Source organism: Silurus meridionalis, chromosome 4 (genome assembly GCF_014805685.1).
Source record: "Silurus meridionalis isolate SWU-2019-XX chromosome 4, ASM1480568v1, whole genome shotgun sequence".
Taxonomy (NCBI): Eukaryota; Metazoa; Chordata; class Actinopteri; order Siluriformes; family Siluridae; genus Silurus; species Silurus meridionalis.
The window spans coordinates 37263805-37276304 of NC_060887.1; the positions used below are offsets into that span (position 1 = coordinate 37263805).

The 12500-nt window shown below is 46.0% G+C and overlaps 1 protein-coding gene across 12 annotated transcripts in view; it reads right to left on the reverse strand.

Moving 5' to 3' along the window:
* The window catches only part of kmt2ca (lysine (K)-specific methyltransferase 2Ca), a 184460-nt gene that overhangs the window by 151627 nt on the left and 20333 nt on the right, over nucleotides 1-12500 (reverse strand). For all 12 annotated transcript variants that reach the window (XM_046846381.1, XM_046846386.1, XM_046846387.1 and 9 more), the window contains exon 2: nucleotides 3960-4130. In XM_046846381.1, coding sequence (XP_046702337.1) covers nucleotides 3960-4129 — 170 coding nt within the window. In that variant the 5' untranslated portion in view covers nucleotide 4130. The remainder of the gene's footprint in view (nucleotides 1-3959; nucleotides 4131-12500) is intronic.

The window sequence follows — 12500 nt, forward strand, 5'->3', positions numbered from 1 at the left end:
GCCCTGTTTATTAGCCGGCCGTCACCTGATCTCAAACAGGCGGCCCTGATTCCCAGCGCACGCCTAATCTCTACAATCCTGCACGCTGCACTCCTCTCGTTTAAAGCCACGCTCAGAAACAAGACTTTCTTTCTCAGGATCTGAGAACCTTCTAGAGAACGCTCTCGGGAGGAAAAAACAACAACAACCGAGGAACCAGACAGGAACAAAAAAATATATGATCACATTTGGTTACAGCATCTGATGTGATGTATTTCTTTTTTTTCTTTTTTTTTATATTATACCCACACACACAAATGGAGAAAATGTGTAGAGACCTGAACATAAGATGGATATGTGCTTCATTTTAAACATCCACATTTATTTGCTGTTTTAGCCCCCCACTCTTCTGGGGAGATGATTTTGGAGAGCGCTTGTGGAGATTCATTCAACCACAAAGCTGTTAGTAAAGTCAGGTACTGATGGAGATGAGGTGAGGAGGTCTGGGGTGCAGTCAGTGTTCACATTCATCCCAATAGGTTTGAGATCAGAGCTCTGTAGCAGGAGATCTTCCACTCCAACCCATGTAAAGCAGATATTCAAGGAGCTGACTTTGTGCACCTTTGTCTCATGCAGGAGCAGGTTTGGGTCTCCTGGTTCAAGTGAAGGTAAAATGTCAAAGACGTCCTGTACAATAGCCTACCTCCTAATTTGTGGTAACGGTTTGAGAAAGAACCACATACGGCTGGAAAAATCGAGTGTCCGAATACTTTTGGAGTTTGTGTTGAAAAATAATTATATGGTTATTTACATAAATGACACATTGAATAAAACTTGGAAGTGGAAAATTAATTTATAAATATATATAAATATATACACACACCGTATTTTTCAGATTATAAGTCGCTACTTTTTTCACACGTTTTGAACCCCACGGCTTAAACAATGAAGCGGCTAATTTATGGATTTTTCCTGGGTTTTTCCCGGTTTCACAAACTTCAAACCAAAAAACTGAACCCCATAACATTAGACCAATGAAATTTCCGAACGGAAACTAAAAAAAAACGCACCTCACCTGTGTTCTGAGCTGCACGGCATCGGGAGAAAAAACTTCCACCGAACAGACACTGTCTTTCATTAAAGCCTGTGTAAAGTTCATTCGTTTCAGTGTAGACAGGCTTATAGACAGGTGCGGCTTATTTATGTTCAAAATAAAAATCTTTGTAAAATTCAGTGGGTGTGGCTTATAGTCCGGAAATTACGGTGTTTTTTTTTTTATCCAAAAATAAAGCTAAATTAAAAATGAAATAAAAAATGACCACAGTATTGAATCACTTATATAGTTAAGTTATAGTTAATTATAATAATATAGCAACAAAAATGATTTAACTGATTAAACTAAAATAAATTTTAAAACGCCTTTTTTTGTTTAGTTTTTTTTATTTTTAGTCTTAACATTTTCGCTGGCAAAAAAATAATAATGTTGAACTATACACCTTCACTCCAGCCCACGAAAATGAAAGCGTGTCCTGAAATTATACCTCATGCTCTGCCTGATCTCTATATCTCTATTAGATTCTCTACCTCATACCTGCACTGTTTATAGAAGACAATATTCTAGGTATAGATGTGTGGAGAGATCTCGAGTGCTGCATCAGATACTCAGCCTCCACAAAATCACCCAAATGGGTTTGGAATGAGTTGGACCAGAGAGTGAAGAAAAAGCAGCCAACAAGCACTCGACACCTCTATGAACTCCTCCAGATAGTTGGAGAACCATTCGAGGTGACTGACTGAAAGAACGCAAAGAGTGTGTCATCGAAGCACAAGGTGGCTAAGAATAAAACAACCATATGTAAATGTACAGTGTTGGAAAACAAAAATGAAGAAAAAATACAGAATAAGGTGTTTGATTTGCACTTCTGGTTAGATGCTGAATGCATTTCATTGGTTCTGTACAATGACACTAAAGCTATGGGGATTAAGGGCCTTGCTCAGGGGCCCAAGAGTGGCTTTGAATCCAGTGTCCAAAGCCTTAACCACTAAGCTACTTCTATGTCCTTCATTTTTGTTTGTTTTGAGACACACACACACACACACACACACACACACACACACACACACACACCGGAGCGCTGCTTCGAGCATCATCAATATCTATACAGTTATATAAATATAACTATTACATAAAAATAATGTCTACAAAATAATTTTCTTCATATTGGTAAATATGCAAGTAATTTATTTTCGTACGCAATAAACACTCACGGCTTCCTTTTCTTCTCATTTTGTATTTACTAGAAATAATATTCCTTCTAGGAATCTCAAAAAAATAAATTCGGGGGGGGGGGGAAGGTGTCTTTTTAACCTCAACTTCCTTGTAGGATTTTATTTTATTTTTTTCCCTCCCTGTAAATAGACGGATATAAAAATTCAGCCTTATTCCAAAATATTTTTTTTTCCACCAAATGCCTTGGAGCTGTGTGCAGAGACGAGCTGGAGATATATATTTATATTTATATTTCTCAGCCTCCTCCATTTCAGAGTGGCATCTCAGGAAGCCCTTCTTCCATGCTAATGCGCCTCAGCACACTCGGCTGTCCCTTCTACAGCGCCTTAGTCTCACAGTCTCTCTCTCTCTCGCACACACACACACACACACACACACACACACACACACACACACACACACACACACAGGAGAAGGAAAGGCACACAGGTGTACACGTGCACACAGTCTCCATGGAAAGTTATCTGAGGTTATCCATCACGCCTGACACACACATCTGCCTCAGCTCTCACACACTGAGTGTTCTAATGAGAAAGAGGGAAAAGAGGAAGAAAAGCAAAACTCACTGAGGGAGAGGGGGAGGGAGGGAGTAAGAAACGGTGAGAGAGATGAGAGTGAGTGAGAAACAGTGTGAAACAGTGTGAAAGATGAGAGTAAATGAGAAACAGTGTGAGATGAGAGTGAAAAACGGTGAGAGAGATAAGAGTGAGTAAGAAACAGTGTGAGATGAGAGTGAGTGAGTAAGTAAGAAACAGTGTGAAACAGTGAGATGAAAAAGTGAGTGAGAAACAGTGTGAAAGATAAGTGAGTGAGAAATTGAGAAAAAAAAAGTGAGTGAGAAACAGTTAAAGATGAAAGTGTGAGTGAGTGAGTGAGTGTGTGAGAGAAACAGTAAGAAACAGTGTGAGAAATGAAAGAGTGAGTGAGAAACAGTGAGAGATGAAAGTGAGTGAAAACAGTGAGAAACAGTGAGAGATGAGAGTGAGTGAGAAACGGTGAGGAGTGAGTGAGTGAGTGAGAAACGGTGAGTGAGTGAGTGAGTGAGTGAGAAACAGTGAGAGATGAGAGTAAGTGAGTGAGTGAGGGAGAGAAACAGTGAGCGATGAGGTGAGTGAGTGAGTGAGAAACAGTGAGCGATGAGAGTGAGTGAGAACGGTGAGTGAGTGAGTGAGAGTGAGTGAGAAACGGTGAGTGAGTGAGAAACAGTGACAGATTAGTAAATGAGAAACTGAAAGAAACAGTGTGAGAAGTGACAAACAGTAAGAAAGTGTGAGAATTGAAAGAGTGAGGGCGATGAGAGTTAGTGAGAAACAGTGTGAAAGAAAGATAAGTGTTAGTGAGAAACAGTGTGAGATGAGAGCATCAGTAGGAAACAATGAGAGAGAGAGAGAGAGAGAGAGAGAGGGAGAGAGAGAGGGGATACAAAAGTATAAGTGGTGAGAGAAAGAGGAAGAAACTGAGGGGGAGAGAAAGACAGTGTATAAACAGTAAGAGAAAAAGAAAGAGGAAGCAACACTATCAACCCTTACTGAAGATCCCATCCAATCAGAGTGGAGGATTCCCAGCATATAGATGCCACTCTACATGATCACATCATGTGACAGTCCCACCCCTGCCTCTCTCTGTGTAAAAGTAAAGGCACCCCAGGGGCAGGGGAGTCATGAACACTGTGTGTGTGTGTTGGACGTACTTGCGGGTGGGCCTGGGCGTGGGGGCGGAGCTTGTAGAGTCTCTGTGGGGTCGACCTCTGACAGGCCTGTCCGCGGGGGCGGGGCTCCGGGAGGGCGTGGCCCCGGCACTGCTCTGCGGAGGAGACGGTCCTTGTTCAGAGGGATTCTCACTCTTATCCTCTGATGACATTCTGAGGAGAGGAAGAGGACGAGAGACACCGGTTATTAAAGAACAGAGTGTGTGTCTGTCTCTCTCTCTTCTGCCTTCTCACTTACTCTCTGAGTAGGTCTCTTTCACACACTCACACACACTCCCAGTATGTCTCTCACACACACACACACACACACACAGTCCCTTTCAGTATGTCTCACACACACTCTCAGTATGTCTCTCACACTCACACACTCTCAGTATGTGTCTCACACACTTAGGACTAAAGAGACTTCTCTCAGACCAGCCTAAATAAGAAAATGTGGGACTTGGTGCAAACAGGATTATCGAAAATAATTAGAAATTGCATGTTATAGTAATAACTGCTATCTAATAATAATAATGGTCATAATGATAATAATAAAGAAATAATAGTAGTCAGTCTGTAATTGTAAATGTAATCGGTGCGTTAGCAGAAACATGGGGAAAGGGAACAGACAGCTTGGTTTGTTATGTCTGCATCAGTTTTCAACAGCTATGTGATGAGATCCAACATGGCGGTGAGATCTAACAGATGATATCCAAGACAGCGGCCCAGCAGTAGCACACAGCGGCCTCTACGGACCCAAAATGGTGCTTTTCACGTCTTTAGCCAAAATTATCCCAAGTACATGGACACTGGAGACAGCTATGTTCATGAATACGACCGCCAGACACTGTTACGGTACAGAAATCATGCAACAACTAATCTGCATGAGGATGTACTTAATAACCTTCGCAACCTTGGCTTGCTGTTACCGTGACTACAAAGACCATTACCCCAGGCCTCTGTGTGGCCTGATGCCGGTGGCCGGAAGAGGGGACGTCGGAAGCGGTGCTCGAAGGAAGCATAAGCACGGCAAGCGGGCGGGCGTCTGCGCTAGGCTAAAGGCTAACCCTAGGCCGGATGGCTCTCCCGTCCATTCTACTTTCAAACGTTTGCTCCCTGGACAATAAATTGGATTACATCCGACTCCAGCGGACCACACGGTGAGAGTTTAGAGAGACAGCTGCATCTGAGTCCCGGACGCCGCCATCCAGCTAGACGGGCTAGCCGCGTTTCGTGCCAACAGAAATGCAGCTCTGTGCGGTAAGACTCGCGGTGGTGGCATCTGTGTTTATATCAACACGGAATGGTGCAAGAGCATGTGGACTTTGCAACGAGAGGGGCAAACACACTAGATCTTGTTTACACAAACATCCTCGTGCAGAGCGCCACCCCTACCTCGGCTACTCAAACCACATCTCTATTATGCTAATTCCAGCATCCAGACCGCTCACCAGATGCTCTAAACTGGTTCTGAAACAGGTGAAAACCTGGCCAGCATGAGCCACCTCTGCTCTTCAGGACTGTTTTGAGTGCACTGAATGGAACATGTTTAGGAAAGCGGCAACCAACTGCGGCTGGGAGTCCTCAATCAGTCCACTAGGGCCCCTCAGGGCTGTGTGCTCAGCCCACTGCAGTTCACTCTGCTGACTCACAATTGTGTAGCAATGCACAGCTTAAATCACATCAAGTTCGCCAATGGCATGACCGTGGTGGGTCTGATCAGCAAGAACAACGAGTCAGCTTACAGAGAGGAGGTGCAACAGTTAACAGCCTGGAGTGGAGCAAACAACCTGTCTCTGAACGTTGACAAAACTTAAGAGATAATTGTTGACTTCAGGAGAGCACAGAGCAGCCATTCTTCATTGTTCATCGATGTATCCTCCATGGAGATCGTCAAGAGCACCAAATTCCTTAGGTGTTCATCTGGTGGAGAACTTCACTTGGTCACTAAACACCAGCTCCATCACTAAGAAAGCCTAGCAGCGTCTCTACTTTCTGAGAAGAGGTCTCATCTCCCTGTGCAACAGTTTCTTCCCGGAAGCCATAAGGCTCCTCGACACAGAACTGAACACATACATGCTCAATTCACACATTCATATCTTCAGTACCACCCATATTATATTATTTTATTATTGCACAACTGTTTACATGCTGTTTTTGTACATCCATTTGACTGCTGCTATTGCTGTTTACATTTTGTGTTTATTTACAAGTACACTCCTGTATCCAGTTCTGTCTTGCACACTGCACTGTTTAACACCCGGTAGGTTTTACTGGCGGCGCTATTCTGTGTTTTGTGTATTTTTCCTACACTGTCTTGTGTTGTTGTGCAGTGTTTGTACCAGACTTTATGTGGCGAGGACACTTGCTAGTCTTCAGCTTTGTGTTTTTCTGTTATGAAGCTTTATGCTGTTTTATGTTGTATGTAGCACCAGGGTTCTAGAGGAACGTTGTTTCATTTCACTGTGCTGCATCAGCTATATATGGTGAAAATGACAATAAAAGTTTCTTGACTTGACTTGGTGTGTGGTGTGTGTGTGTGTGTGTGTGTGTGTGTGTGTGTGTGTGTGTGTGTGTGTGGATCTTTTGCCAAATGGGAGGGGCACAACAGTCTGTGTCTTGGATAGGTTGGATTCTTGATAATGTTGCTAGCTCTCGTGTATACAGCGAGCATAAACCATGTCGGAGAGTTTGGTTGCCACAATCCTCTGTGCAGTCTTAAATATCCAAACCAGTTCTCTCCGGTTCTCTGCAGTGCTGCTGGTGTACCGTACTGTAACGCAGTGGCAGAGAATTCTCTCTATCGTGCTCCAATAGAAATGCACCGCGTGCTGAGAGGGGTACCATAGCCTTCTTGAGCTTTCTCAGGGAAAAAATGCCTCTGCTGAGCTTTCCTTCACTAAGTAGGAAGTGTTAATAGTCCATGTTCAATCTTTTGTGATGTGCAGACCCAGGAATTTGACATCGTTAACCCTCTCAACCTCCTCACCATTAATGTGGATGGGGGTAGGGTGTCTTTTTTCTGGTTCTCCTCTAGTCCACAACAATCTCCTTTGTTTTATTGGTGTTCAGAACCAGGTCACTATCCACGCACCACTCAAGCACATGTTGAACCTCCTCTCTGTAGTGTGCCTCATCGTTTCCTGGGATCAGTCCCACTATTACGGTGTCGTCAGCAAACTTCACTGTGGTGTTGGAGGAGTGGATGGGATTGCAGTCTTGTGTGAATAGGGTGAACAGGGATGGCCTAAGGAAACAAGCCTGCAGTGCTCCTGTATTCAGGGTGAGAATGGAGAAGATGTGGTTGCCCACTCTGACCTCCTGTGGTCTGTTTGTGGAAAAAGTCCAGAATCTATTAACAGAGTGTGATGGTTAATCCCAAGTCGCTCAGCTTGTTCACCAGTTTGTGGGATATTATTGTGTTGAACGCAGAGCTAAAATCTACTTATAACATCCTAACATATGTTGGGACGCTCCAGATGGGACAGGCTTGTGTGGAGTGCGATTGAGATTGCATTCTCTATGGATCTGTTCCCACAGTAGGCAAACTGGTGGCTGTCCAGCTCAGTGGGGATGTTGGCTTAGATGTTGGAAAAGGACAAGCCTCTTAAAGCACTTCATGCCTGCTGCAGGGACAGGTTGAAGATATTGCTGAACACTCCTGCTAGTTGGTCAGCACATGACTTCAGTGTGCAGCCTGGCACCCTGTCTGGTCCTGGGGCTTTGTTGTTGATCTTTCTTAGAGTGGATATCACCTGATGACATTCAAAGACAAGTACCGGCTCCTCTCTGGGTGGTGGTGCTGTCCGAGTTTCCACTCAGCTGGAGTGGTTGTGATAGCAAGCAAAGAACTGATTTAGGGCGTCAGGAAGTGTGGAGTCATTGCTGGTGAGCGAGGTGCTGCACTTGTCCGTTTGGGCTTTAATACCCCTCCACATGCTGCAGGATTGTTGTTTTTAAAGTGCTTGTCTTCTTTAATGCCCTTCTTCAGTTCTTTTTGGGCATACCTGTAAGCAAGCCTGTACCCTGGCCTGTAGGCAGCGTTCTTCAGCAGAGACCGCACGGTTCTGTCAAGCCTTTAACTATATTCTTTCATGACTGTGTTCTGAGCAAACATCTCCCAGTCTACATTATTAAAGCAATCCCGCAGCTGGAAACAGACTCTTCACTCCAGACTTGGACAGTTTTGATAGTTGGTTTTGTTCTGCAGATGAGTGGTCTGTAGGATGGGTTCATTTCTATGGAGATGTGGTTGGATAGGCCAAGATGTGGAGAGGGGGCAGCTTTATAAGCTCCAGCATGGTTGGTCTATACTTAATCCAGTGTTTTATTGTCTCTGGGTGGAAAATGTATGTTTTGATATAGTTTTCAAGTCCACATAATTGAAGTCTCCTGCTGTAATCACAGCTCTGTTCGGAGATGCACTCAGCTAGCTGTTAATAGTTTCATGCAGCTCCTTCAGGGTTAGCTTAGCATTAGCCCATGATAAAATGTAAACAGCTGTGATAACAATAGCAGTAAACTCACTCTGTGTGTAAAAAGGTCTTAATTTTAGAGCCAGATATTCGATGTCAGGGGAGCAATGTGTACCGTTAATGTCCGCAGATGGACACCAGGTATTGTTAACATGTATATACACAGTCCTTACCAGAGTCGGCGGTTCTATCTGCTCGGTAAATGGGGCGACCCGCTAGCTCGATTGCGACAGCGCTATCCAGCCAAGTCTCTGTGATTACCATCACGCAGTTGTTCAAGCAATATGAAGTAATCCTTAGTCTTATTTCGTCCATCATGTTGAGGAGTGAGCAGAAGTTTGTGAGAAGAGACTCTAAAGTGTTGGTCTGTGTGGATTAGCCTGTAGCACAGCCCACACACCAGCTCTCTTTCCCCGCGTCTGCTTTCTTTCCCTACGCCGCCTCCGACGCCTCACGGGCGGGATAATGATCATTCCGCTGGGCTCTTCGGGGCAAAGAATCTCCAGGGGGGATAGAATTTATGTTTCCGAAGGTTTAATCCTGACATCAGTGCCCGATTTAAATATTTTGTCTCCTCCGGAATGTTTACATTGACTTAGTGATTGAGAAAGTAAACTTAAGATGTTATGTTCACTGCTGTATGTTTAAGAGTTCAGAGCGCTGCATCTGCACATGCCACCATCCTGAGTGTCTCTCACACACACACACACACACACACACACACACACACACACACACACAGTACGTCTCTCACTCACACACACTCTCACTATGTCTCTCACACACACATTCTCTCAGTACGTCTCACACACATTCTCTCAGTACCTCTCACTCACACACTCCCTCAGTACGTCTCTCGCACACACACACACACCATCAGTACCTCTCACACACACTCCTCAGTACCTCTCTCTCTCAAACACACACTCAGTACATCTCTCTCTCTCACACACACCCCTCAGTACCTCTCACACACACACACACACCTCAGTACATCTCTCTCACACACCCCTCAGTACATCTCTCGCTCTCTCACACTCCTCAGTACGCACACCCCTCACTACCTCTCACTCTCACACACTCCTCAGTACACACACTACCTCAGTACCTCTCTCACACACACTCCTCAGTACCTCTCTCTCACACACACACACACACTCCTTCAGTACATCTCTCTCACACACACACACTCCCTCAATACATCTCTCTCACACACACACACACTCCTCAGTACATCTCTCTCTCACACACCTCAGAACATCTCTCTCACACACACTCCTTAGAACATCTCTCACACACACACCCCTCAGTACCTCTCTCTCACACACACCCCTCAGTACATCTCTCTCACACACACACCCTCAATACATCTCTCTCTTACACACACACACACTCCTCAGTACATCTCTCTCTCACACACACTCTCAGTACGTCTCTCTCTCACACTCCTCAGTACATCTCTCTCACACACACTCCTTAGTACCTCTCTCACACACACACTCCGCAGTACATCTCACTCTCACACACGCTTCCTCAGTACCTCTCTCATACACACACTCCTCATTACGTCTCTCTCTCTCACACACACACACTCTCTCTCTCTCAGTAGGTCTCTCAAACACACACACTCAGTGTGTCTCACACACACACACACCTCAGTACGTCTCTCACACACATTCTCTCAGTACGTCTCTCTCACACACACACTAACTCACTCTCAGTGCGTCTCTCTCACACTTTCTCTCAGTACATCTCGCTCACACACACACTCTCAGTACGTCTCTCTCTCTCTCTCTCTCTCTCTCTCACACACACACACACACACACACACACACACACACACACACTCTCTCACACACACACTCAGTACGCCTCACTATCGCACACATTCCCTCAGTACCTCTCTCACGCACACACACACTCCCTCAGAACCTCTCACGCACACACACAGACTCCTCAGTACCTCTCACTCTCACACACACTCCCTCAGTACGTCTCTCGCACACGCACACTCCTCAGTAACTCTCTCTCACACACACACACAATCGGTCAGTACATCTCTCTTGCGCACACACACACACACCAGCTTAGTACCTCTCTCTCACACACACCTCAGTACCTCTCACTCTCTCTCACACACTCCTCAGTACTTCTCTCACGCACACACACACTCCCTCAGTACCTCTCACTCACACACTCCTCAGTACCTCTCTCACACACTCCCTCAGTACCTCTCTCTCACACACACTCCCTTAGAACATCTCTCTCACACACACTCCCTCAGCACCTCTCTCACACACACACTCCTCAGTACATCTCACTCACACACACACACACACACACACACACACACTCTCTCTCTCAGTAGGTCTCTCAAACACACACACTCTCAGTCGTCTCTCTCTCACACACTCCTCAGTACCTCTCTCGCACACACCCCTCAGTACCTCCTCACCTCACACACACTCCCTCTCACACACTCCCTCAGTACCTCTCACTCCACACACACTCCCTCTCACACCCACCCCTCAGTACGTCTCTCGCACACACACACACCCCTCAGTACCTCTCACTCACACCCACTCCCTCAGTACGTCTCTCTCACACACAAACTCCTCAGTACGTCTCTCTCACACACACACACACACACACACACACACACACACACACACACACACCCCTCAGTAACTCTCTCTCACACACACTCCCTCAGTACATCTCTCTCACACACACTCCTCAGTACGTCTCTCTCACACACTCCTTCAGTACATCTCTCTCTCACACTCCCTCAGTACCTCTCACTCTTACACACACACACACTCCCTCAGTACCTCTCACTCTCACACACACTCTCTCTCTCACACACACACACACCCCTCAGTACCTCTCTCACGCACACACACACTCCCTCAGTACATCTCTCTCACACACACTCCTCAGTGCCTCTCTCTCACACACTCCCTCAGTACATCTCACTCTCACACACGCTTCCTCAGTACCTCTCTCTCATACACACACACTCCCTCATTACGTCTCTCTCTCACACACACACACACACACACACACACACCTCTCTCTCAGTAGGTCTCTCAAACACACACACTCTCTCTCAGTAGGTCTCTCAAACACACACACCTCCTCAGTACCTCTCTCGCACACACTCCCTCAGTACCTCTCACTCTCACACACACTCCCTCTCACACACTCCTCAGTACCTCTCACCTCTCACACACACACACTCCCTCTCACACCCACTCCCTCAGTACGTCTCTCGCACACGCACACACACACCCCTCAGTACCTCTCACTCACACCCACCCCTCAGTACGTCTCTCTCACACACACAAACTCCTCAGTACGTCTCTCACACACACACACACACACACACACACACACACACACACACACTCCCTCGGTAACTCTCTCTCACACACACTCCTCAGTACATCTCTCTCACACACTCCCTCAGTACGTCTCTCTCACACTCCCTCAGTACATCTCTCTCACACTCCCTCAGTACCTCTCACTCTTACACACACTTCCTCAGTACATCTCTCTCTCTTTCACACACACCCCTCAGTACATCTCTCTCTTTCACACACTCCTCAGTACCTCTCACTCTCACACACACACAACACCTCAGTACATCTCTCTCTCACACACACTACCTCAGTACCTCTCTCACACACACTCCCTCAGTACGTCCTCTCACACACTCCCTCAGTACCTCACTCTCTCACACACACCCCTCAGTACCTCTCACTCTCTCACACACACTCCCTCAGTACCTCTCACTCTCTCACACACTCCCTCAGTACATCTCTCTCTCTCACACACACTCCCTCAGTACGTCTCTCTCACACACACTTCCTCAGTACGTCTCTCTCACACACACACTCCTCAGTACATCTCTCTCTTTCACACTCCTCAGTACCTCTCACTCTCTCACACACACACACACACACACACACACACACACACACTCCCTCAGTACCTCTCACTTTTACCCACACACACACACACACACACACACACACACCACCTCAGTACATCTCTCTCTCACACA